This window comes from Mchenga conophoros, linkage group LG16, assembly GCF_057382185.1.
Source record: "Mchenga conophoros isolate Kocher_MC1m ecotype Shallow Benthic linkage group LG16, M_conophoros_male_GT1.1, whole genome shotgun sequence".
Taxonomy (NCBI): domain Eukaryota; kingdom Metazoa; phylum Chordata; class Actinopteri; order Cichliformes; family Cichlidae; genus Mchenga; species Mchenga conophoros.
This window is the reverse complement of record NC_140541.1, coordinates 25,162,668-25,186,617: the sequence shown is the minus strand read 5'-3', so window position 1 is coordinate 25,186,617 and position 23,950 is coordinate 25,162,668. Positions and strand designations below refer to the sequence as shown.

Sequence of the window (23,950 nt, the reverse complement as noted above, 5' to 3'; positions counted from 1 at the left end):
CTTAAAGACCTAAGTGTATATGGCAGATCTCTAAAGATTAATAAAATTAAAAATACAACTTTTGGATTCAAGGGATAAATAATAACGAGTCTATGTAATTACTATGGTAATGAGATGAGTGTGGCCAGCTTCCATGGTAAATTAGCTGCCATTTGAAAGCTTCTGTCCTGAGCTCCCGCGTTTTCTTTGATCAGGGCCCTTTTGTTTCCCCTATGTCACGGGAGTGCGCAAATTAGCGGACGCTCACGCATCCGCGGCCCCGACGAAAAATGGATCACGTGACGTTTTTGGTCGAATTACATTTTAAATATCACTGCGCGCTCCCTCGCCAAACGAAAGAGCCGGAGGAGCTGATAAACCGCTTCACCATTATCGGCCGGAGTCCACGTTACTCTTAAATACCGGAGGAAATAGCAGAATGTCTGAAGAAAAGCCAAAGGTCGGTGCCGCGCTCCTACAGAGACACATCTGGGTCATGTTCATCTTTAGGTGCTCATTATGCCCGCTGCAAGCAGCCGTTAGCATGTTCTGCTAAGCTAGTGCTGCTTAAAGGCTGCAGTTTCCTAGTTTGAGCGGGTAGACGGGGGAAACAAAGGTTGCTCAATTTGCGGATATTTTGGCTTTAAGCTCAGTTTGTGCCTATCCTGTTCTGTATCTTCCATATCCAGCCTCCTGCCTATCGGCATACCTTTCAGTTAAACTATGTTTGCTAATGTCGGTAACAGAGAGTGCTAGCGAAATGAATGGCTTGTTTTTTTCCCCTTTACTGTTTGCGCCATTGTGGCTTTCTGCGCCAGTTTGAACACGGACTAGCCTGCTATGCTAACGCTGGGAGAAGGCGAAAGGAAGTGTGTATGCGTGCGGGTTTTGGGTTTGAAACCTACCTCCCTCCGTTATCACGCTTTCTTGTAAACGTAGTTGGCTAACTTAGGTTGGCTGCTACTTTGAACTAATCGGGGCTTACTCCCGGACGCTTCTGTTGGTGACCTTTTTGCTTTTGTTGCAGGAAGGAGTGAAGACGGAGAACGACCACATTAACCTCAAGGTAGCTGGTCAGGATGGCTCGGTTGTACAGTTCAAAATTAAAAGGCACACTCCATTAAGCAAGCTAATGAAGGCATACTGCGAAAGACAGGTATGGGGCCCTTTGAGCTTTTTTGCTCATATTATTGCGTATTACCTTGTAAATGATTAACTAGATGCAGAATCTAAGAGAAAATTCCTTTCTGTCTTTTCCAGGGATTGTCGATTCGGCAGATAAGGTTTAGGTTTGATGGACAACCAATTAATGAAACGGACACACCTGCACAGGTTGGTAAAATACTAAAGGCCCAGTTCATTATGGAGGTTTGAAGATGCAAAATAGCATTGCCCTTGTTTTCTTTAACTAGAAAGTCTTTTATGCCAGCACAACAAGTACAGCCTTCAGGCCAAGTTGTACATCTCAGCTTCTCCAGAAAATGCCCAATCACAACCTCAAAGTGAAGACTTACAGCTATAAATCATAAAGTTAATGCATTTGGTTGGATATTTGTAATGTCGTCATTAAAGTGATGCAAAATGGCATGTAACAGCCAAATCGGAGGATAAGATCTACTTGTCCTCTTGTATTTTTATGCGTAATGAAAAGATATTCAGCGTTGGATATCAGTTTTATATGTTTATATAGTGTGAAGCATAAGACCACTTTTTTTTCTGCTCTGTGTTTAGCTACTTTATAGTTGCAACACTGAAATAGTACAGGGCTTAACAAATATTTTGAATGTAAAGTAAACCAAAGTCAAATTCTTTGTTTGTTGCTCAAACTTGGCCAAATAAGTAAAGATAAAGATGTAAAACCTTTTTAATCAGTAATATTTAGAATGCTAAAAAATTAGGAAAAAATAATAAATCCACTAAAATGTGGATTTAGTTTATTTGCCTGATAAATAAAAATATAATTTTTAGTTTTAAGCAACTTTTTTGACATTTAAAAGAAAGAAAAGGAAGATGTTTCTGGCGCTACTCTGGGTTCTCTTCCCAGTTGGGCATGCCTTGCAAAGAGAGGACTTAACCACCTCGACTGGCTCCTTTTGTAGGAGGAGTGGTTCTACTCCAGAGATCCTTTCAGATTTCGGTGTTCCTTGCCTTATCTTTAAAGCATGATTTAGACTTCTGTGGGAAATCTACATCGTTACTTATGACGTAACTGAAAATCCCTATTAACCCTATGCTGTAACCTTCCAAGTAGGGATGGGTATCGTTTAGGTTTTATCCGATACCGGTGCCAAATCGGTACTTTTGAAACGGTGCCGGTGCTCAAACCGGTGCTTAAAGAATGGAGAACACAAAATTGGTCCAAAAACCTCTCATGTTCAGCTGGTTTTTGTAAAAAGATAACAATGTTAGCCTTTTCTGCAGCTATGGGGCATATATGGTATCACTCTTGGCTGGAAGCAGTGCTTAAACAATGGAAAAAACACAAACTTTGTCCAAAACCTCTCATGTTTAACTGTTTTCCACTTTTTTTCTTTGGTCATTTTAGCCTTTTTGGCCAGGGTGAAGGGAGTATCTGCCATCAAACAAGAGGACAGCCGCATGTAGCTATGATGTTTGCTAGTTCACCTTACATGCATTAATTTAATAACATGGTTAGCCTACTCAACGTAAATTACACACGAACAACATTAAGCTACTCGCGCAGAGAAGAACGGCTGCTGCTGCATCATCATCCGTCATCATTTCTGCTACACTGGCAGGGCTAGGGGCCAGGACTCTACTCTTCGTATTTTTGGGGGATGTTGCATAACAGGCAACCCACCCGCAGTAGATGTGCTCGGTGTGAGGTCTCGCATCAAGCTATCAAATACGGTGCATTTCTGGGCTTTAAAAAAAACGCTATGCGTCGCCAGGTGTTTCATCGGATTTGAGGTGTTACCTCCTTTGACAGTATCACAGTATCAGCTTAAAGCACTTGTTGCAGGCTGCTGAGTTTGCATATTTTGCTGTGAAGTACAACCAGACTTTTGACCGCTTCGCCTTGGACATTTTTAATCTGTAGCTCTGCTCTAAAAGAACGTACGTACCTGGGCCCGCCTACTATCCTTGGAAACGTAAAATGATTGGCTAGAAGTGTATCACAGCTCAGGAAAAAAAGCACCGAAATAAAGCACCGAAATGTGCGCTGCTTTTCGGTCTGGTTACTACCGTTTGTCAGAATGATGGCACCGGACACCGGTACCCATCCCTACTTCCAAGCCATTCAGTTACTTCGTGGTGCATCAACCATACATGTAGTTACATTTGTCAGGAGGTTCACATCAAGCTACTTGGGAAGTTACTGGTAGGATCTAAAGGTTCCGGTTACGACGTAGATTTCCCCCAGAAGTCTAGATCATCATCACACAGTCAGTTTTCCTGCCGTTAAGTGCAGGAACCCGGTGCAGTATTCTCCTGAATGATATATCTGAGCTTCTGTACTGGAATATCATCAAAATGACTGTAAAATCCTAAATGACTGTACACACGTCTTTAGCTTAGCTGCGGCACAACGTGCCAGTTTGCAAAAGTCGAGAGGCGGACGACCAGTCAAGGCGCTACAAATACTGTGGGTGTGCATCAGGCAATGTGACGTCAAACTGTGCACACACCACCCATGACGGAGGGTGTGTGGTGAACATGAAAACGCCATAAATCAGGCCTAAAGCTGAGCCCAGCCACCCTACAGAGGAAACTCATTTCTGCCACTTGTATTTGTGACCTTGTTCTTTCAGTCACTACCCCGTATTTCATAACCACAGGTTAGGGATGGCATGTAGATGGACTAGTAAATTGAAAGCTCCTTTCAGCTTAGCCCATTTCTTTATTAATGGGCCAGCACAAGCGCATATTACTCCTGACGTCACACCAGTCGAGCAGTCCAACTCACGCTTCACCTTCCCATCACTTGTGAATAAGATCCCAAGATACTTTAACTCTGCTTGAGGCAGCTTGTCTTCCCTAACCTAGAGCGAGCGTTCAACACATTTTTAAATTTTTGTTTTAAATTGGCGATGCTGTCAGTTCTAAATTTTCTTTCCTGAAAGACTTCCAGCCTTCTGTTAATAATTGTGGTTGAGTAAAGCTCATACTTTCTCACAAACCATTTGCTTTTTGCCACTGGACTGACAAAAAGCAGAATGAAAGTCCAAAACGCTCAGTGCAGATTTGAGAAAGGGAAACCTATATTTGTGTATGTGACAAATTCCTGAACAGCTGCACATTACAAGACCATCGGTTCAAATGGTCAACAAGTTAGCCAAAGTCTGAAAAGACCAAAGAGGTTGGCTGAATGGAAGCTGGTTTGGATGGTGTGAACCCATCAAGGCCATAGACCCATCATGAACTTGAAGCTGCTGGACCATTGGAGACACTCATGAGTTTGTATTGCTGTAGACTGAGGCTGCCATCCAAAAAGGACATGCAAAGCTAAACAAAAGCTTTCTGCTGACCACATGCACAAATGTTCTCCAGGAGAATGTTAATCAGGTTAGACAAAACTGTTTCTGAGCAGAATTACCTGAAGTATGTCTGGAGGAGACATCCTTCAGACATAAACAAAGGAACTGTTACTAGCTGTTCCACATGCAGGTTGTAGCATGTTGATCTGGAACTGTTTAGCTACCAGTGGAGCTGGTACATTGAACAGACTGGATGTTGTATCTACCTCAGGATTGTTCAGTAGAAATCATTTCAAAGTGCAACGACCTCAAACCTATCAAAAAAAAAAGTGGAATTATGGTAAAAGTCCAGTGTCTGCAGTGACCTTTCGGGGAAACATTGTCCAATATTAGTTGTGCTTTACACATACAGGGTACAAAATACGTGTAAATTTTGTTTATTTCAGAAAGCTCTTTTTGTGCACCAAATTGTCAGTGTTCATTTTAACTCTAATAATATATATTACACCTCAGGGATAAGACAGACAAACAAAACAGTCCTAACATGGTAATTTAAAAGTGGTAATTTAGGCAGGGAAACCTGCCTACATGATATTATTAGCATTACTGAAAACTTCCTGTCAAGACATGGTCTGAGAGACTAATGTGCACGTGTCTTTGTTGCAGCTGGAGATGGAGGATGAAGACACTATTGATGTATTTCAGCAACAGACGGGAGGAGTCTGTTAAGTGGAAAGAGTCAACAATTTTTTGTTTTGTTTCTCCTTTTCAATTCAGTTTTCTTTTTCTATTAGGTTTATCGACTGTGCTTCCCTAAATGAAAGACTTCACACAACAAAAAATAAAAAGGATAATAATGATCATTTGGGGCCAAATACAGACTTTGAGATTAGGTAACTTAATGTTTTATTCACCAAAACCGATTTGAAATTCATAAGGACAGAGTACATCTCATATTATGGTTTGTAATGACGGGACCATTGTGGGGTTTTTGTGATGTTCAGCTGTCTGAGTAAGCTAAATGACATGCTTTCTTTTCTGTTTCTTGATATTTGTTTAATTTTTTTCCAGATAATGGTAAGAATTCATATTCAGGATGGACTTGACTATTTAAATATTCATGTACTTATGAGGAATGCTGCTGGGATAGTCAGTAGTGATCTGTTCATAGATGGGAGATTTTGTGACATTATTCTCATGTAGATTTTAGTCGCGTTTTTAAAAGAACATTTAGAAATAATCTGTCCATGCACAGTTTATCTTCAACAGGAGAAATACTTGTGCTTGGAAAGCGTCATTATGGATGGTTTACCTCAATACTGTTACCTTCAAAGTGGATTTATCTGACTGGTAGTACAGTAAGGTTCTTGGACCAAAAATGCTAAATGAAAAGGTTTCTTTTTATAAAAGGGTTTGACTAATATAAAAATGTAGATGTAAAAGTTATTGTAACTCAGTGGTTGGTGGTATTGCACAGCAGAAAAACGGTTGTTTTCATGTGTAAAGTTGATTTTATGCCTGTCCAGGACTTTAAAAGGGGAAAAACTCCTCACCTTTTATCAGAGACATTTTATCTCATCCAAGAATAAGTATTTCACTCATTGTATACATACATACATGACATGTTGCCAATTTGAATACGTTTGTAAAAAGTCTATCCAAACATTAACGTTGTTTTATGCTTGTGTGTTGATGGAACCTTTTTTGTTCTTGTTCATTTTCACCTGCGTTTCAAATTTAAACATTTTAGATTTGCATGGTGATGTTGGCAAATGTTCTTTTTCTTTAATTTTTTTTTTTGTCCTTATACTGTATACAATAAATATAGTTTGATACTCAGCTGCCTGAACCCTGTTGGCTTTCATTTGTGTCAGAGTACTGTAAAGTCTTTAGTTGCCAGTGCAGAGCGGGTGTAAAATATTTACATCTTTGGCATAAACGGGAACTCATTTAAAATAGCGGGCAAAGAAACGTGCCTGATTTTCTAAATACAATGATGTGTTGGGTTTTTATTTTAATTTTATATATATCGGTGGTTCTTCCTCGTCAAACTACATGTGAAAATAAGTATCCTGGACACTGGTTATGATGGGAAGTAAATATGTTAGGTCATCGTAGTCTAAGCAGCTTGGAAAGACTTCACAAGGCCAGGTCAAAGAAATCTGCCAGCATGATTCTTTGGGCTTAAATTCTAAGAAATAAATATGAAAATTTACAGAAACCTCTGGTAGCTCATTACCCACTCTACTGTAATAAGCTTTTACTATTTAAAAAAAAAAAAAAAAAAAAAAATACTACTTTTAAAAAAAACTTATTACATTTAATGTTTTGTTTTGTTTTTCTCATGCGGACCCACCATAACAATAGAATTTTCTATTGTAGATTTGGGGCGGGGTGAATAGAAATTATTTACTTTGGTGTTGTCTGCATGTCAGTAGGAAAAGCTGTTAAACTTAAATATAGTCAAGTCCCAAAACTGCCCTCAAGTGGCCACTTTTTCTTTTTTTTTTTCTTTTTTTTTGAAAGGTGTCCTGTGGCCCAGATTTGAGTCCTTGGCAGGCTACTTCTGGCCCCTGGCCCATATGTTTGGTACCCCTGACCATTAACCATAATGATCAGGTTATTTAGTCTTCCTTTAAAGGGTTGTGGACATTTAGCTTTGTCTTAATCTGCTCCAGAGTAGGAAGCAATATACACTAGATGGCACCATTATCCTTACGATCTGTTGGTACTTGATTCAATCACTGCACCCTCCAGCGCCATAAGTTAAAATACAAAGACATTTGTTAATCTACTCGAGCCTTATGAAGGCTATAACTTCATGAGTCTCCTTTTAAGAGAGCTTGATTTCACAGATGTTACTAAACTGAGCAGCCAAGTGAACTCCCTGTGAGATTCCTCACACACTGGCGTGATTGTGCTGCTTTTATTTTTGGCACCTCTTTTGCATTTTATATTTCCTCATGGACATATCTGAGGCCATCATACCACCCCCCCCAAGATTTTTCAGAAATGCAGCTGCAAGATGCCGCCTCCACCCATACATGCAACATCCTGCTGGCATCTAATGTACAATCTTTGGAAGAATATTCAGCAATTTGTGTTAGGTAGAAAACTGAGGTGCTGTTGATTAAATGAGTAAAAGAAAAATTATCTGTTGTTTATTTTAATTAAGCTTATGTTAATCACCTTTCTGCACATTCTATATCTACTAAAAATGAAACCATTATTTACTTTGAGGGGTAAGAATGAAACAGTCTTCCTCACTGTTTGTTTTTATTGCTGCTGTGTCACCGTCCGCTGTGTCAGGAACGCTTGTTATTTCAGCACACAACCTCATTTGTTTGACACTGCACTTAATCGACACACAGTGTTGTTGTCATTGTTTTAATGTTAAGTCATTGTTGAGCTCGTGTCATGTGCTGATCATTGTAAAGTAAAGGCTGTTTATTGTCTGAGATAATAGGTGGATTATAGAGTGAGCTGCACATTTAGATTTATGTAGAGAAAAAGAAACAATTTTCAGAGAACAAATGCAAGATTCAAAGTTAAATTATGTTGACATTATTATCGTTGTTATTTATATTGCCATAAAAAAAACATGGAGCCCCAAAAGTCTGTAAAAGCATACAAAGAAAATATCTCAAACAAAATTACACCACCAGTTTGAACCGTTGATACAAGGCAGGATGGCTCCATGTTTTCACAGGTTTACACCAGATTCTGGTTCTACCATCCAACCATTAAAAGTTGCAGCAGAAATCAAGACTTTTCAGACCAGGCAATGTTTTTCCAATCTTCTGTTGTCCAGTTTTGGTAAGTCTATGCAAAATACAGCATCATTTTCCTCTTAGCTTACAAGAGTAGCACCCGGTGTGGTCTTCTGCTACTGGTTCTACGTATTGTGTGTACGGAGATGCTCTTCTGTGTACCTTGGTTGTAATATTAGCTCAAAGCAGTCTAATCGTTCTCCTCTGACCTCAACATCAACAAGGCATTTTCACCCAGAGAACTGCCGCTCACTAGGCCGCCTGGCACTAATTCTGATGCTCAGTTTAAACTTCAGCAGATCACCTTGACCGTGTCAACATATCTAAATGCACTGAGCTGCCATATGACAAGCTATTTGTGTTATTGAGCAGTTGAATTGGTGTATGAAATAAATTTGTTGGTAAATTAGTATCTTCAGACATCAAAATGAGCATAAATGGCTTTTGAATAAGCCAGTGCAGGGGGGAGGGGTTCTTACAGAGCAAAATAACAATACTCAACTTTAAACACGTAATGAGCGAATGAGGTCAGTCAGCTGTGCTTTGCATCCTTGGTGTTTGCAGCCAAGTAACCTCATATATGACACCCTCCCCTACTCGGTCAGTCAAGCAGGCTGAATGAAAGCACTGTGCATCTGGAGAACCTCTGGATTTTCTCCAAAAGGTTGCATGCTGATGTCACCCAGTTGTGCGTAATGTGGTCTCCACCCTGACCGCATCAGATTTCATTTTAAGCCATGTTGAAGATCCTAATATGTTTAAAAACAAAAACAGACTGGATCTGATAGGAACTCTACAGTGGATGTTGACTGCCCTTCACCACTGAATATGTACTTAGTATAATACAGAAATATATGTATATATGTTTATTACACAAATGTTAAGGTGTCACAACTGAGCAGACTGCTACTACTGTCACTGAATGTTGATCATCACATTTTACACTGAATCCAATGTTCAAGAGGTTCAAGAGTTAGTTTTTTAAAATGTAAGTTCATTGGGGGGGAAATGTTTGAAATAGCTGATAAACCATTTTGATCAAGCTTATAGTTTGGGTCGGATGTTATGATCCTGAACCACCCCTTAGTCACATTGAGGGACTTTGCCTGATGCACTGGGCACTTCTCCATCCATCCATTATTAACTTTCCTCGCATCTTTGTTTAGCTGTCATTTGTCCCGTTTTTTAGAGGTCTCTCTTTTCCACCACATAGCTGTCCCACCCGGAGCCTGATTCTGCTGGAGATCGCTTCCTGTTAAAAGTTATAAGTTATAAGTTTGCTGTTGCTATAGAAAAGTACACACAATTAAAAACACCTGTCTGTGTTTGTTGCTTTGACCGCAGTGATTGGTTTGCACATTTTCAGCCAATAAATATTGTCTAATAAATGACTGTTCTGAGGGAAAAGGTCATTGTGTGCAAATCTTTTCCCTCAAATAGTCATGGTCAAAATTTAGAAATAGGTGTAAATTAAAATAGCCTTATCTCATTGTGACTACTTATGATGCCTGGAGTTACTGATTTATTACACTCATGTGCTGTTTTTGGAAAACATTGTTCAATATGATAACTGGTTAAGCTCAAAACTGATAATCAAACATGTGTAGAAAACGCTTGACTAATGAAGTCATTGTGACAGAGTTTGGCAGGATATTATATAACAAATTAAGTTTATCTACACAAAAAGTGAAAAACACACCGTAAGAAGGATGGATTCACTTCACAGAGTCCCTGCACTCGCTCTTCTTTTGCACGAGGGCGTCCCTTGATTACTGGCCCCTGACTCTAGACTCAAAGTACCACAATGCAACACCGAGCATCTCCTTAGCTACGGCTTTGGGAGCTACGCCCCAAGAAGAAGTGGGAGGCTCGCCCCCCTGAAAGGACTCATTGTAAAAGAGGGATGAGAGTGTGCGCGCAGGCTGCGAGTGTGTCCAAGTGTGTGTGAGCGTGTGGACACCCCCTCCTCCTTAACTAGCTGGTCAGCAGTGGAGGGATTAGGAAAGCCGGACCCGCTCACTCACTCATTCACTCAGTCACTACTAAGTAACAGATAGGGTTGCAGTAATCGTGAATCATGCTCGTCGTCATTACTACCGGCTGGGAGTGGAGCCGAAATTGTGCAAGATACGGATAACTGCATAGAAAAGGTCCGAGTGAGTAAGAGGAGTCACGTTTCCAGGTTTCTTCCCTTTGCCGTGAAAATGTTTCATCAGGGACTCCTCTGCCGCCGCCGCCGCTTGCGCTCGGACCCGTCGCATTATGTTACTTCCCTCACATGTGCTTTATGTTGAAGAAGAAGAAGAAGTGATCTGGATAAACCTGCGAGGATCCTGCCAGGGCGACTGAGCAAAGCGAAGAGCGTGCGGATATTTCCCCTTTTTATCGCCGTGCAGAGTTTTTTTTGTTTTGTTTTTTTCTCAAGTGGACTAAGAGGGGAAAAAGTTGGGGTTTCTGGTCAAAAGAGGAATCATGGGGAACGCAGGGAGCATGGACCACCACACTGATCTCAGGGGACACAACATGCCCCTGAAACTCCCCATGCCAGACGCAGGTGAACTGGAGGAGAGATTTGCAATCGTTTTGGTAAGAAAAAAGTCGTTTGCATCTGTCTTCTCTTTGTTCCCTCCATGCTCCGGTGCCCCGGGACGGGACAGCTGTGTGTGTAGGTTGGACCCTCTGTTTCTCGTCCTGCACGCCCCGATCCTCTCTTTGTTGCTCAGTTTAAAAAAAAAAAAAGTCATTCCAAACAGAAAAGTGTTTGTTTATTTGCACAAGATCTGCATCTGTTCCTCTGATATGACGTTTTTTGACCTTGACAAAACTTCTAAACTTTGTTGTGTGTTTTTTTTAAACCGTAATCAAAGTAGCGATGAAGTTGTAGCAGGACTGGGAATTTATTGATACCTTCTTTCTTTTTGATTCAACAAGTATCTGAGTCAGCTTTTACACTTTTTACCACATAGTCCTGAAATAGATCAGACACTACGTTTTGGCCCTATAAATAAATAAATAAAAAAAAAAAGATAAAATGTTAATATTGTAGCACTTCCACAAGTATATGCATGAGACACCTACACTGGTAACTTTATGAGTCCAGACACAAGCTCCCCATTGAAGCTTTAAGTGCCTGGCATGTCAGGTCCTTTGAAACATCTGTCACATCATAGGCAGGCAGTGGATCTGTCAACAGTTACCTTACCTGGGCACCAACATAAAGAGTCCTCCATGCAAAACAGTTCTAAACAGTTGATCAAGATACTGACTGTGTTGCAGGGATTCACAAAAGGTTTGTATATAATAGGTTTTGATTGGCCAGATGTGTTGCTCATTTCTTGGTGTACTGGTGTACTAAAGTGTTATTTACCATCTTCTTGGACAATTTTATTTATTTAAGCCATCACAGAGTAACACATGACTTTCTGCTCTCCAGCTTTGTGCCCCAGTCAGTGAATCAAAACCTGCACAGAGGAACAGTGAGGTGAAATTTGAGAGCCGGCAAAATGTGGGTCAAACGTGATTGTCGCCTGGCCTCGCGCCCTCATACACATTAACTGCTTTAGGAGAAGGAATTTGACTTGAGCAAGCCGGTTCTTATCACTGCATCGTCGTGCACTCGTCACGGAGACGAGGAGAAGGTTTTTCATTTCGAGCTTGTCTTTTTTTTTTTTTTCAACTCGCTACAGAGCATTTTTGTTATGTTAGTGGTGGCGGGGCAGATCGTTTAGCCTGTAAGCACATCACAAAAAAGCAGTTTAGGTGGAAGTCAATTCGCTGTGCTGTGTTGGGGTGTGATTGCTGCTTGTCAGACACTGGTGAATCCCTTTCTGTCCTGGAGGCAGCACGGAGAGAGAGGTTTGACGTCACACTGCCGAGGGATTTAGGCCCTTTTCTTAATCACATCTGCTACTAGAACCACCTACTTCCTACATTTTACAAGCATTAGGAATTCCCCTCTCAAATGAGAAATAGCAAAACAGTTGGGATCTAGAAAATTTAGTTTGTTGATTATAAAACTCATCATTATTACGCTTCCCAGGATACAAACCCCCGCCCTAATCAAACTATTTAAGTCTAAAATTTCTTAGGATGGCTATCTGAAACGCCCGTCCTCATACCATGTCAGGAACTCCCCCGCTGACTCCCCTCCTCTTCCTTGCTGCCAGCATGATGCCTCATCTCTTGGTGGGATGGAAGCCCTCCAGCATTAAAAGAACTTAGTGCTATAATCACAGCATTTAGTGTTAGTTACTGCCGTTTAAACCCTAATGTGTCTCAGCTGTGGCTCATGGCAGTTGGCACTATCAAGTGGCACTACGTGACTCTGATCACCTCACTTCAGTTTGAGTGGCAAACGATTAGGATGATTCCCCTCGCTCTGCTTTGTGTCCTGACATAACAGAGGCCTTCAGAGCTGATCAAGATTTAAGTGGGCCATTTAGCCCCTTGTTAGTCACCCATAAAGTTTTATCGATCTGATTGGCTGGTTTCCCCTTATCAGTTATGTAAACTATAACTAAATGACTGCTTTTGGACATGATGATATTAGTCTTCTTGTTGCATATTGACACCAGATTGGTCAAATAATAGCTGCAGGACTGTTTACTTGCCACTTTTAATAGATTTGATCAACAGGCAAGCTTTGGATCACAGCAGGGAACCATTTGGATTAAAGGCTTGCACAGTATGTAACCACATTCAAGTTGTCCACAGCTTTGTATTTGTTTTTTTCTTTTTAATCGAGGACATATAGTTCTTTGCAATAGTCTTGAGTTGCCCCTCATTTCATGATATTTTGTCAGGAAAATGGGAAATAGACAGTGATTTATTAAAGTGTGCAAACATGAAAGATTAAAAACAAAACATATAAGGCAAAAACAGAGTTTGTACTATTCTAATGAGGTTGACCATCACTTGTTGTAATTTCTTTATGTATTAGTCTTCAGGATTAGTTCTCCAGGCTTCTTGAAGGACATTCAAAGCTCTTCTTTGGATGCTGGTTGCCTTTCCTCATTGTCTCTGTCACTGCTTCAATAATGCTGAGGTGTTGGCTCTGAGGAGGTCAATCCACGACTGATACTGCTCCATCATTTATTTTTTTTCTATCCATTGTTCTGAGCTCCTCCGTACACATGATGACACTTTGATCCAAAGATTACAAATTTTGATTCATCACTAAATAAGACCTGTTGCCACCGATTCTTAGTCCAGTTCTAGTGTAATTTTTCATAACTCAGCCTTTGCTCTGTTTTTTCTTCCTTATGAGTATCTGCGTTAAAACCACCCTTTCATGTGTTATCGTTGGCATTTTTCATGAATTCAATTAAAGAAATGAGGACATATGCTTTTGCAACAGACCGAGTAAAATAGCAGTTAATGTCCAGAGAAAAACTTTCAGCAAGCGTGGAGAACTGTTGCTCAAGAGCACTTAAAAATTACATGAAAGTCTAGAGCCTTGGAAGCAAAATATAAAGAGAAATGAAGGGTGACAAGAGTTTTGCACAGAACTACACTCTATTAAAATTTGCACGGTGTGTGATGTGAAAAGCTTTTCAAATATGAACTCGTGACTCAAATCATCTGAGCAGACTGCATCTGTGTGTAACCACACATGTAAAATTAACCTAGTTTCTACAGTAAAGATTTTGTGTAGCTGCACAAGTAATGTTGACTTGTGTTGTACAGGAACTGGTGTCACGGTGTTCTGTTAAACTACCCACTGAATGCTAGAAGATCCAGGAAGTCCAGGATCTTGGCACAGTCCACAAGATGAGTTAATGTGTCAATGCCATTAAATGGTCCTTCACTGGAGATTGTTTTAGCAAAAATGTTTCCAAGGTCAAGAATAAACTGTTAAGATCAATGCAAAATTCAGTGTTGTTAAAGTTTATCACCATATTATGTCTGTAGTTAATGATTTGTGTACATGTGCCAATCTAAATTATACTTAGAAGTCCCCACTTCTTGGCCGTTGTAATATCTTGTTGTTGTTTTTTTGTACTTATCGCATTTATCTCATTAAAATAGTTGAAAGTTTGTATTTAAGACCCAAAGAAATAATAGAAACTATAACCTTTGCCTGTGCTCAGTGAGCTAACCCTAACTTATACTGATGTAGTTTTAACTGCCTTCAGCTCCTTCAAAGCTGTAGTAAGTTAAATTTCAACCCACCTTCCTTAGATATGGTTGTTTGCTCTCACTGTGTGTGATTGTCATACAAGTGGCTTGCCTCTGGTGGAGTCTGCAGTTTCTACCAAATGAAAAGCTCCCAGTGAAGTGGCTCATTAGGCCAAGAACTGATCTCTGAAACAGACTTGAGCTAATAGTAATCTGAGGCCTCTGCTGTGATCGGACTGCCTGATTCACATGCAGCCTTGGCCTTCAGTCAGAAGGAGATTAAACCCAAATAATCTTTGTTTAGACGGCGCAGATTGTCATAGAGACATAAATAGGAATTTGTTTGTATGCCAAGGCTCTCTGCTTTCTATGACTCCTCATTGTTGCTGGTTCTTTTAAAGCATCTTTGCTCGCTTGTTGTCGTAGTATTGGTAACATAAGTCAACCACAGATGAGTTCCACATGATCATGAGTGAGCCCTCTTGATGTCTAATCTGCACGGCACAGTTCTGTCATGTCAGTGTGCTGCTGATCAGTTAACCATGCACTTGCCAGATCCAGACAAAATTTCTGAACGGCATTTTTAACATGTTTCTTGGCTTATAAGTGCACAATAGCTGAAAGCACGTGAAATGATTACAGTCGGTCTTTGGGAGTCACATGTACAGTATTAGTCAGTCTATATGCTTCACACTGAACCAAAGGAAAATGACTCTGTAACAGGAATGCAGCCAAGGCCTCATGTCTGCTCTTCTGCCTCAGCTAACCACAGAGTTGACAATCAAATTAGATTGCACCCACATCCAGGAGACCGTCGAGTTGAATCTCTGAGTATCGTGCCTGCTGTCATGGAGACAGAGAAGTTCAGAGTCATTACTTGTTTAAATGCCATATGGGGGGGACTGTAGCTTGGATGCTGTTGTTGCTCTTCTCAGTAGTCTGCCCAGATTACGTCTAAGCTGCTTTGTTTAAAGGCTGCGACGCACCACAATCTGCTGTTATTTCTGCTGTGAGGTACCGCATCTGAAATCCACTCCAGCAGATTAATCACAAGAGTAGCCCTCATGTTTAAATGAAGTCTAATCTGTCACATCGGCAGGTCCAGAGTGGGTTTTTACCTGGAAAACGCTTTCTGGTACTTCCCAGGGTAAGGTGTATCCAAAGTGCATTGGTGGTAATATGCAAATTGGCTTTTTGTTAGAATGTCATTCAAATGTGCGAAGACACTGAGCCCTGCATCTCACACAGTGCTACATGAAACCCAGGAAGTGACTAAGCTAAACCTCTTAGGTTTTTCCACGTTGACTCTTCTTCATTAATAAAATAGAACAGTGGGTTTTGTCTGTGGTGCAGAGGATGAGCAGTGGCTGAATCCCGTGCGTCAGGACCACCAGACAGAGCTGCTCTTTATTCTGTGTGAAGCCCAAGACGGAGCCTGGCACTGGACCCAGAGCCGGCAGGCCACGAGAGGCCTCCACACATACCCGTTTCTAAGCGTGTGTGTGTTTGTATCGGTTTCTGCTGTGCTGGATCCCCAGGATACTCACCCACCAATTAGCCAGAACAGCACTGAGGATGTTATGCTCAGGGAGCAATGAAATCCTGCAACCAACGCTCTGGCCTGTGAAATCTCAGAGGGGATGTGAGGTACTGCGGTGTGAAGCGATAATGTGCTGCTCAAGATCCCAAAGCATAGCCTGGAGGCATCTTGCCTGGCAGAGGCTCAGCTGATTATGTGAGAAAAAGTCTCTCAGCTGTGTGCAGTCACCACCCAGTTGAAACTACTGAGGGTCCAATCAGTATCGTTGGTCTAACTTCAGTTTTGACATGTGCACATTCGGGGGTTCGGTTTTCTGCTCCACTATGTGGGTGGCACATAAACCCAAAGGAAATCATTGACTCTAGAATAATCTTTAAACCTGTCAGCTGGACTTTGTTTTGATTTTACTTTGCTTTTGTTTACCTGCTGAATGAAGTTTCAGTTGCGTGGTTGTGGACTAATAAAGCAGCCGAACACTTTGTTTGGCATCAATGAAATGTTGAATGCCAGCTAGCAACTGTGTTAAGAGGAAAAGAAAATGTCCCTGGGAGTTTTGACATCAGCCTGGAGTCATTGTTTAGACTTGGCCATCCATAGTTATATTTGGTGTAATTCTTCCTGCAGGTGTATGATGATGGAGTCTTAAAAAGACCAGTCTGATCCTTTCATGTGGGTAACAGTCCATTGCCAGGACCAGTCCAAAATTCACACAAAAGAGCAACAGAGTTGCAGCTCTTTTGAGAAGTGCATTATGGTCAGGATCTGTCCAGGCTCCAAGGTGGCAGCTGCACTAGAAAGACATTCTGCTTGGTCTGTCAAAGTTCTGCATAAGAGTGGGTGTTTTGTTGTGACCTCTTAAGAATTAGTTAATGTTAATGATGTTGAGTTTTATCTAAAACTTCCAGCAAATTCATCAGTTATTAGTGTCATTATGACAAGGATACACTTTATCCTCTGGGATTGACACTTGTCAATCCTGGGCCTTGAGCTTAATTTTTGTCCTCAGTTGTGATGTGATGTAACACTTTGTCTCAAAAGTTAGCTTTAACATTCTTTTTCAGGCTTTTATTTTAGTACGTTTTTATTATTTTATTCTTTGTGAGACATAAGCTGCTTTTGAAATGGCCACAGTAAAAAAGGCAGGTTCTGTCGGGTAGCAACTTGCCAGAATTAACATCTGCGGAGCAGAATGGGAGGTGCTGTTGAATTTGAATGGACTCCATTAGACCTGAAGACAATGTGGCAGTCTGCTGTTTCAGGTTTTATTGGACAGAAGATTTGCCTTTTACTCTAGACTCTTTACAAGTAGCTACAGAGAAGCACCAGCCTATCCGGGGTTATGATTTGGATTCAGTACCAACTCAAGCGCTTCCAGTAAATCTCAAAAACAGAGATAGGAAATTGGCAAGACATCAGTTTTGTTTCTTTGCTACAGTAGAAGCTTCAGATTGCTTTTTCGTTAAAAAAAAAACACGTTACCAACAAATGGTAAATAATTTTATGCACCTATAAAATAAATCTATAATATATAATAATAGATTGAATCCTTCAAATTCAGGTGAGCAGGCAATTTTCCTCTCCTATGAAAATCTTGTATTAAGATGCTCACCATGGGACAGTTGAACAGGTTTGAATAATACCTGTGATCACTGACGCTGGTGTTCAGATGTTTCAGCTTTGAACAGTTTGATCCACACTGTTAAGTCTGCAGGCACCGTGTCCGTGTGCTCGACAGGGATGCCACTTGCAGCCCTTTTTTTATACCATAAAAGCAGCTCTGTGCTCAGTAATCATGTGGTTTCAAGCTCCCATGCAAAAGTGTACTTTTGTGGCGGGCACCTGCTGTTCAGAGTCCCTCTATCGTCTCGTTAGAAAAAGTGAGTGTACGGCTCTTTGGCGTTTGAGGGATGCCGGTTTAGACAGGGTGGGATTGGAGGGTCAAAATTTACAGGTGTGTTTGGGGGTTTTTTTGTGGGGGAGGTAATCATGATTCTGTCAGAAATGTTTGCACGCCTTCCAGAAGTGTCACAGAGCAGGAAAGTAATGTTTTAGCTGCAGTGCCACATAAAGGCGTTGAAACTGCAAACTAGGGGACAGTAATTCTTTCGAAGCAACGGTAAAGCTTCCTGGTTTTCCAGTGAAAATAAAGCGAAAGCACTCAGCTCTCAGGTTACGTCATGCCTGCCATCAGTGCGTGCGGGTGACATCATGGAAGCCATTTCAAAGGCTTTTTATTTTATCACTTTTTCTTGTGAAGTTTGTATGTAATCAGTTTCGTTATTGCATTTAACCTTTGAATTCCACTCTTGTGACTAATGAATAAGTGTGTATAACAGGATAAAAAACAACCCCCACCCACCCAAATGCACACATAAAACAGGATGCTGAATACTTTTACTTTATTACAGATCTAAATGCGACACAGTGACACAAATGTGGCCATCATTGTCACAGCTTACAGTTAGGCACTAAGCTGGTTGTATTTGTCAGGCTTGTGTTAATAAAGGACAAATTAAATGCTATTATTGAGCAGTAGTATTAAATCATCCGGCTTCTTTTTCATTTCATTGAAGATTTCCTGCCACAGGAGGAAGATTTAAAAGGTTCTTTTAAATATTATAATCCATGTAAACTAATTTTTCTCATCATTTTTAACTCAGCCGAGCCATTTTTTATTAACTGTTTTGAACAAACAACATTTCGGGTTCATATTCGCTCTGGAACGTGGACTCCACCTCAGTCCAGTCACTTTCGCAACCTCACAACATCTGGTCTGGCCAGAGCGCCTCTGTGTTCATGTATCACTTGTTTTATTTGGATAGCTTCCTGCTGTTCCACACCACCTCCATGATGTTTCCGGAATTTGGATAGCATCCAGCACTCAAGCCACAGTTTTTTTCCTTTCTTTTTAATCCACAACTTAAACATATTTTTGCAATATTTTGTGTATTTTACCCACAAAGTGTTATAGATTTTTTTTTCTGTGTCATGCTTTAAAATTGAACAAAGCTGTTGGGCTCCGATTTCAACATCGATCATTTGACTTCTTCTGCGTTTCGCTGCATTTGTGGCGAGGCTTGCTGAAGGCACTTTGATGGCATTGTGAGCAGCGTGGATAAAATGAGAATAGCGAGTACCCACTCTTGTTAGAGAGTGTGAAGCTGACAGATGGTCTGCTAAGTCCAGTATGTCATGTTATCGGTGAGCGCAGTGAGGTAAATGGATGAAATGTCGTTGGAATGTGTAAAACGAGAGGCAAAAACATTTGACTCACCGAGTGGTCAAGAGGCATTCTAGTGAACAGCTTCACAAACACAAACGCTACTGTCAGGTCAGGGGGGTCCTGGGGATTACAAAGCTAATCTGAGGACAGACAGGGGACACCTGTGCCCCCAAAGAACGCCAGGGATTACAGATCCACGCTGTGCTAATGAGTGGAGGACAGCTCGGTTTGGACAGCACACGCCTCGGGGCTGTGCAGCTCCTTTCTCCTTTAAGTAGGCTCTTATCTCTGACACTCCATTATGAATATGACAGATTTCGATTCTGCCTGAGCTGCGGGGCTCCTCCGCTCCCCTGAAGGTTAACGTGAAAAGCAAGAAGTGAAGTGAATCATTTATTATGCAGTTTTGCCGTCACATATTAATACTCATAGGGATGGTGTTTTACAACTCACACTAGCCTGAAGCGCAGCATTAACCTCAATATAAATTTGTAAATGCCTCAGAAACAAAACACCCCAGCATTTGATGAAGCAAGCATTGGGAGAGACCAGTACAGCATCCAGTCATTTCCGTAGCGTTGAGCAATTTGAGGATTATTGCTCTGACTAGTTTTTAATAACTGATGCAATGTGAGGTTTTCTTGTTGTGGCACGCAGCGTGGCATCAGTCTGCTCATTTAAAAAGACAAGTGAGACGTTTTAGCGAAAAGCAATTGATTAGAGGTCGGAACGTGGCTTTGAATGATGCAAATTGGTTGTTTACAGCAGAAAGACGGGTCTTCTATTAAGGTCATTAGTTTCATTAATGCTGACAAAACAGTTATGCCGCATCTGTTGGTTTGAACACAGAGATTAAGTTCTTCTGGATTGTGGTGCGTTAGCAGGGAGAAGGTAGACGCAGAGGAAGAAAGAGGGGAGCGTGGGTTTGCTACCAACTCATGGCAACCCAAATCCTCAAGGAGAAACCAATCACTGCGCTGAAAGATATCTGAGAGGAGAGCTGGTGACAGTGAGGTGATGTACGGCACACTTTTGTCAGGTTCTGTCTCATGTTACTGTGTAGTAAACACAAGTAAACGCAGTGGAGCATGTTCTGAAAGTGGATGTTTTCTTTAATAGGTGGTCTACCAGGGTTTCTTGATTTTCCTAGTTGGATCGAGCTCTTTTGTTTGCATTCGCTCAAGCCAAAATTGCTTGGTATGTGAGATCACAGCAGGCAGCATGTGGAGTGATGATGTGAACATGTGGTTGTGGATTCTATCTGATGTAAAATTGGTGCTTTATCATTTTTTTTGTTGGCTGTCACAGAAAATTCAAGTGCTTCTCCTTAATCCCAGATCTATATTTCAACTGCAGTTACCATCAAAGACGTTATGAAGTTTATAACTATTTTTATGTATACTTCACAGTATATGTTTTACTCCTAGTTTGTTCTGTGACACATTTGAAGACCTGCAGGGTGTTTTAAGAAAATGGAAATAAAAATGTGTGTTTTGTTTGTGTGTGTGTATGTTTGCACACCTAAAGGTGCAAAACACTACATTTTAGACACGTTCCAAAGCAAGTAGTTAGTTAGCCAGTTGTGTCAATATAGTTTAGATCTTGTAGCAGCATTACTGACTGAAGCAGGTCCTTCATGTGGGCTGTGTGTTTGCTTTTCTAGCCAGCTGTGCTGTGAAGGCTGTGCCTGAGCAGACCTCCTGGTAGGTAGTGGTGGTTGGTGGGCTTTGAGCCAGCAGTCTATTTTTACTTCTTTTATGACTTAAGCTGGATAATGATAGGATACGTGGGCTCTAATAAGTTCTGATGTGAGTTAAACATTGGCATAAAGTTATTAGTAGCAACTGTTAAAGTTGAGCTACACTAAAATTGGCCCCCTGTATCTGAGTAAATATGGCATAGTTTAGCACGACATACTGGCTCGTTGTCTCCACAGTACTGACAGTTATTAATGACCTGGATTCATGTTCAGGCTACAGCTTTGTTTCTAAAGGAACTCACTCAGTAACTGTACAGATGTGGGACAGCTGCTTTGGAGATGAAATGTGACTTTGGCAGCATGAAGGGAGGCTGGAGAGCATTGAAACCCCACATTTCACTGAGAGGGGATGGTCATCTAGCACAGTGAATTCCACTATTTTTTTTTTCTCCCTCTTGTCGTTTGCGTTTTGTTGCCGTCTGGAGGGAGTCTCCGATGCTTTGTCAGGGTCTCCCAACAGGATTGTCTTGTTGACTAAATCCCTTTCATTGTGCTTTTTTAGGATTTAAACGTCCTTGCAGCTGCACTGGTTGCACGCATCTGCTTTACCAATACTTAAAATGGCTTTGCCACCATTTTATATCAGATTATTATTAATTTTCAGCATGAATGAGTGCATCCTTTTAGCGTGTTTGCCTGTGTCTCAAATTTCTGTTATGCTTTACTGTTTTACTAACCAGTTAAATTTAGGTGCGTATTCGTCAGGGTGGTCTGCCATCAGGTGTTGGTTAAAAGCTGCCCAGCCCTCCTCAGCTGCACCCCATTAATAACACAGTTGCACAGATACCAGTGTGGTTGTAGACATGGGGTAACCCAGTGAGCTGAGTGCTTGTCACAGCTCATTAGCAGTGGGATGAAATGAAGGCTGGTAGAAGTGGTCTTTTGCTTTAGTTGGAGCCTCACCAAGCAGTTCAGTGCACCCACAGCGACTCAGCAAACCACCCAAGCCACACAAGCACCCAGGCCAAAGGTACTCTTAATTCCAAACAAAACAAGGTAGACGTTTAGAAGTAAAAGTCTACCCTCCTTCAGGTTTCTCTCTCCAAAATGTAAAAGCACTTCTGTGTGTAACATAGTAAACCCGCTGGTGGTTTTCTGTCACTTAATGTGACCGTCCGCTCAGGCGTCAGATTGTATTTTAATGTGTTTAGGGAAGACGAATGGATACAAAGCCTAGTCATCTGGTCAGCAGCCAGAATGAGTCAATAGAACCCTTATGACTCCCAATTCCCTGCAGTCAGCACAGCAGTGATCATTCGACTCAAAGCTTCGGCAGAATACTAATTCAATTTCCTTTAGTTAAATATCTACAGGCTACAACCTGAGTTTTTACCATATCCATTAGCCACCCCTATTTTTTTTACTATTTTGCCAGGAAAATGAGAAAGGGGTGAACAATTTATATAAGAGTGTATAACAGTATATAAGAGAAAATAGTTTGTGCAATTCTAGCAAGTTTGAAAGTCAATATCTAGTATGACCACATTTATTCTTCAACACTGCCTGAACTATCTTACACAAGCTTTCTTGTAATTTATTTAAGTCATCTTCAGGAATAGTTCTCCAGGCTTCTTAAAAGACATTCAGAGCTTTGGATGTTGGCTGCCTTTCGTTCCATTTGTCACCAAGATGATTACAGGTTGTTTCAGTAATGTTGAGGTCCATGGTTTGGGGAGGCCAATCCACGGCTGATAGTGTTTGACTCCGTCTTTGTTCTATCCATGCGGGGTTTCACTGCACTGACACTGTTTGGGATCAATGTTAGGCTGAAAAATCAAAAGCTTTCCAGATGATGATACTTGGTGGATCAGACTCTGAGGATACTTTTCTATGTTCATATTTCCATCAGTTTTCAGAAGATCCCCAACACTGCTGGCTGAAGTCTGTCTTCTAGGAGGCAAAACAAAAAAAATAATAGGTGGTGCAAGTAGGGCTGTTGTTTCATTTTACGCTATTGTTTGTTTCGTGGTGTCGCAAAATAAACTCTTTACGGCAATGTTTTTTCATCGTTTTGATGGTCACTGTAGTGGCTATATTCATTTCTTAAAGTTCTCTCTTTCTCTTATATTTTATATAACCACACTACAGACGGACAAGCCCTTGTTTTTAAGCGTTGTGGTTAGCAACAACGACGGTAACACCATCGCGTGTTCCACATAAACCTTTCACAATAAAGCTCAAGATCCTGTTGAGACTTTTCAAAATAAACCGAATCACGTGAAAGAGCAGATTATTTACGGATGAGAAGTAAAAAAGAGCCGCCGGGTGCTAATAAATAAACCTTAGACTCAAACGTTAGAACAAGGAAAAGTAGAAGCTGAGTGCGGTACCCGCTCTGATAGATGATGCAGCCCAACCAGTGTGGATGGGAAAAACAACCTCAACTCTAATGGTTATGTTTTCTAATTTTTTCCCCTGCTCTTTGCTGAATGGCTCTCTCTCACACAGCTGTATTGTGCATCTGTATTATTGTGTATTCTCTATGACCGAAAGCTGCAGAAACACTCAGTTTAGCTATACACCTCTATGCTATTTTTGTGCTCTTAATGTGTTTCTGTTTTATTTCTATAAGAATAGCTGGTTAACCAGTATCCAGCTGGGTCGCACTTGTGTTTCCATGTTCTTTGCGCAGCATACTGGGAGCGCTAGATAATTGTTTGTAGCCTTTCTAAATCCACACGAGGGTGTGGTGAATAATGCTGGAAAGTGCAACATTTTGGACAGCTGCAGAGGTGTTCGTACATGAAGCAGATGTCGATAAAGTAAAACCGGATAAAGAGAAAGAGTTGTGCAAGAGTTGTGTTTTTTTGCACGATCTAAGCTTATTTTCAGTCTTAATGTGTTCGCCAACACATGGGTCACATTAGGTGTGACTGAACAACAGGCTCTTCACAGGAAATCACTTGCTTAACCTCATCAAAGAGGAACAGCTTTAAAAAAAAGTTTAAAAGCAAAATACTGAAAGATGTTCAGAGCATCCACCTTTACTTCAGACTCACTTCTGTACTTACGCCTTCGTTTCTTGCCCTGGGATAACTGGCTGAAGCTGGATTATCCCAAATGAACAGGAGGGAAGAGCACATGTAAACATTTTTGGCGACCTTTCCCTAATGATCCTCACTC

At 41.0% G+C, this 23,950-nt stretch overlaps 2 protein-coding genes across 15 annotated transcripts in view; both read left to right on the top strand.

Moving 5' to 3' along the window:
* Positions 1-283: 283 nt before the first annotated feature.
* Positions 284-6,257, top strand: sumo3b (small ubiquitin like modifier 3b). Its single transcript, XM_085248663.1, has 4 exons — positions 284-439; positions 1,007-1,135; positions 1,240-1,311; positions 5,085-6,257. Exons 1-4 carry the CDS (start codon positions 419-421, stop codon positions 5,145-5,147), a joined length of 285 nt encoding a protein of 94 aa, XP_085104789.1. The 5' UTR covers positions 284-418; the 3' UTR covers positions 5,148-6,257.
* Positions 6,258-10,091: 3,834 nt separating this feature from the next.
* Positions 10,092-23,950, top strand: part of fmnl2a (formin-like 2a) — a 47,735-nt gene continuing 33,876 nt past the window's right edge. For all 14 annotated transcript variants that reach the window (XM_085250638.1, XM_085250636.1, XM_085250633.1 and 11 more), the window contains exon 1: positions 10,092-10,774. In XM_085250638.1, coding sequence (XP_085106764.1) covers positions 10,661-10,774 — 114 coding nt within the window. In that variant the 5' untranslated portion in view covers positions 10,092-10,660. The remainder of the gene's footprint in view (positions 10,775-23,950) is intronic.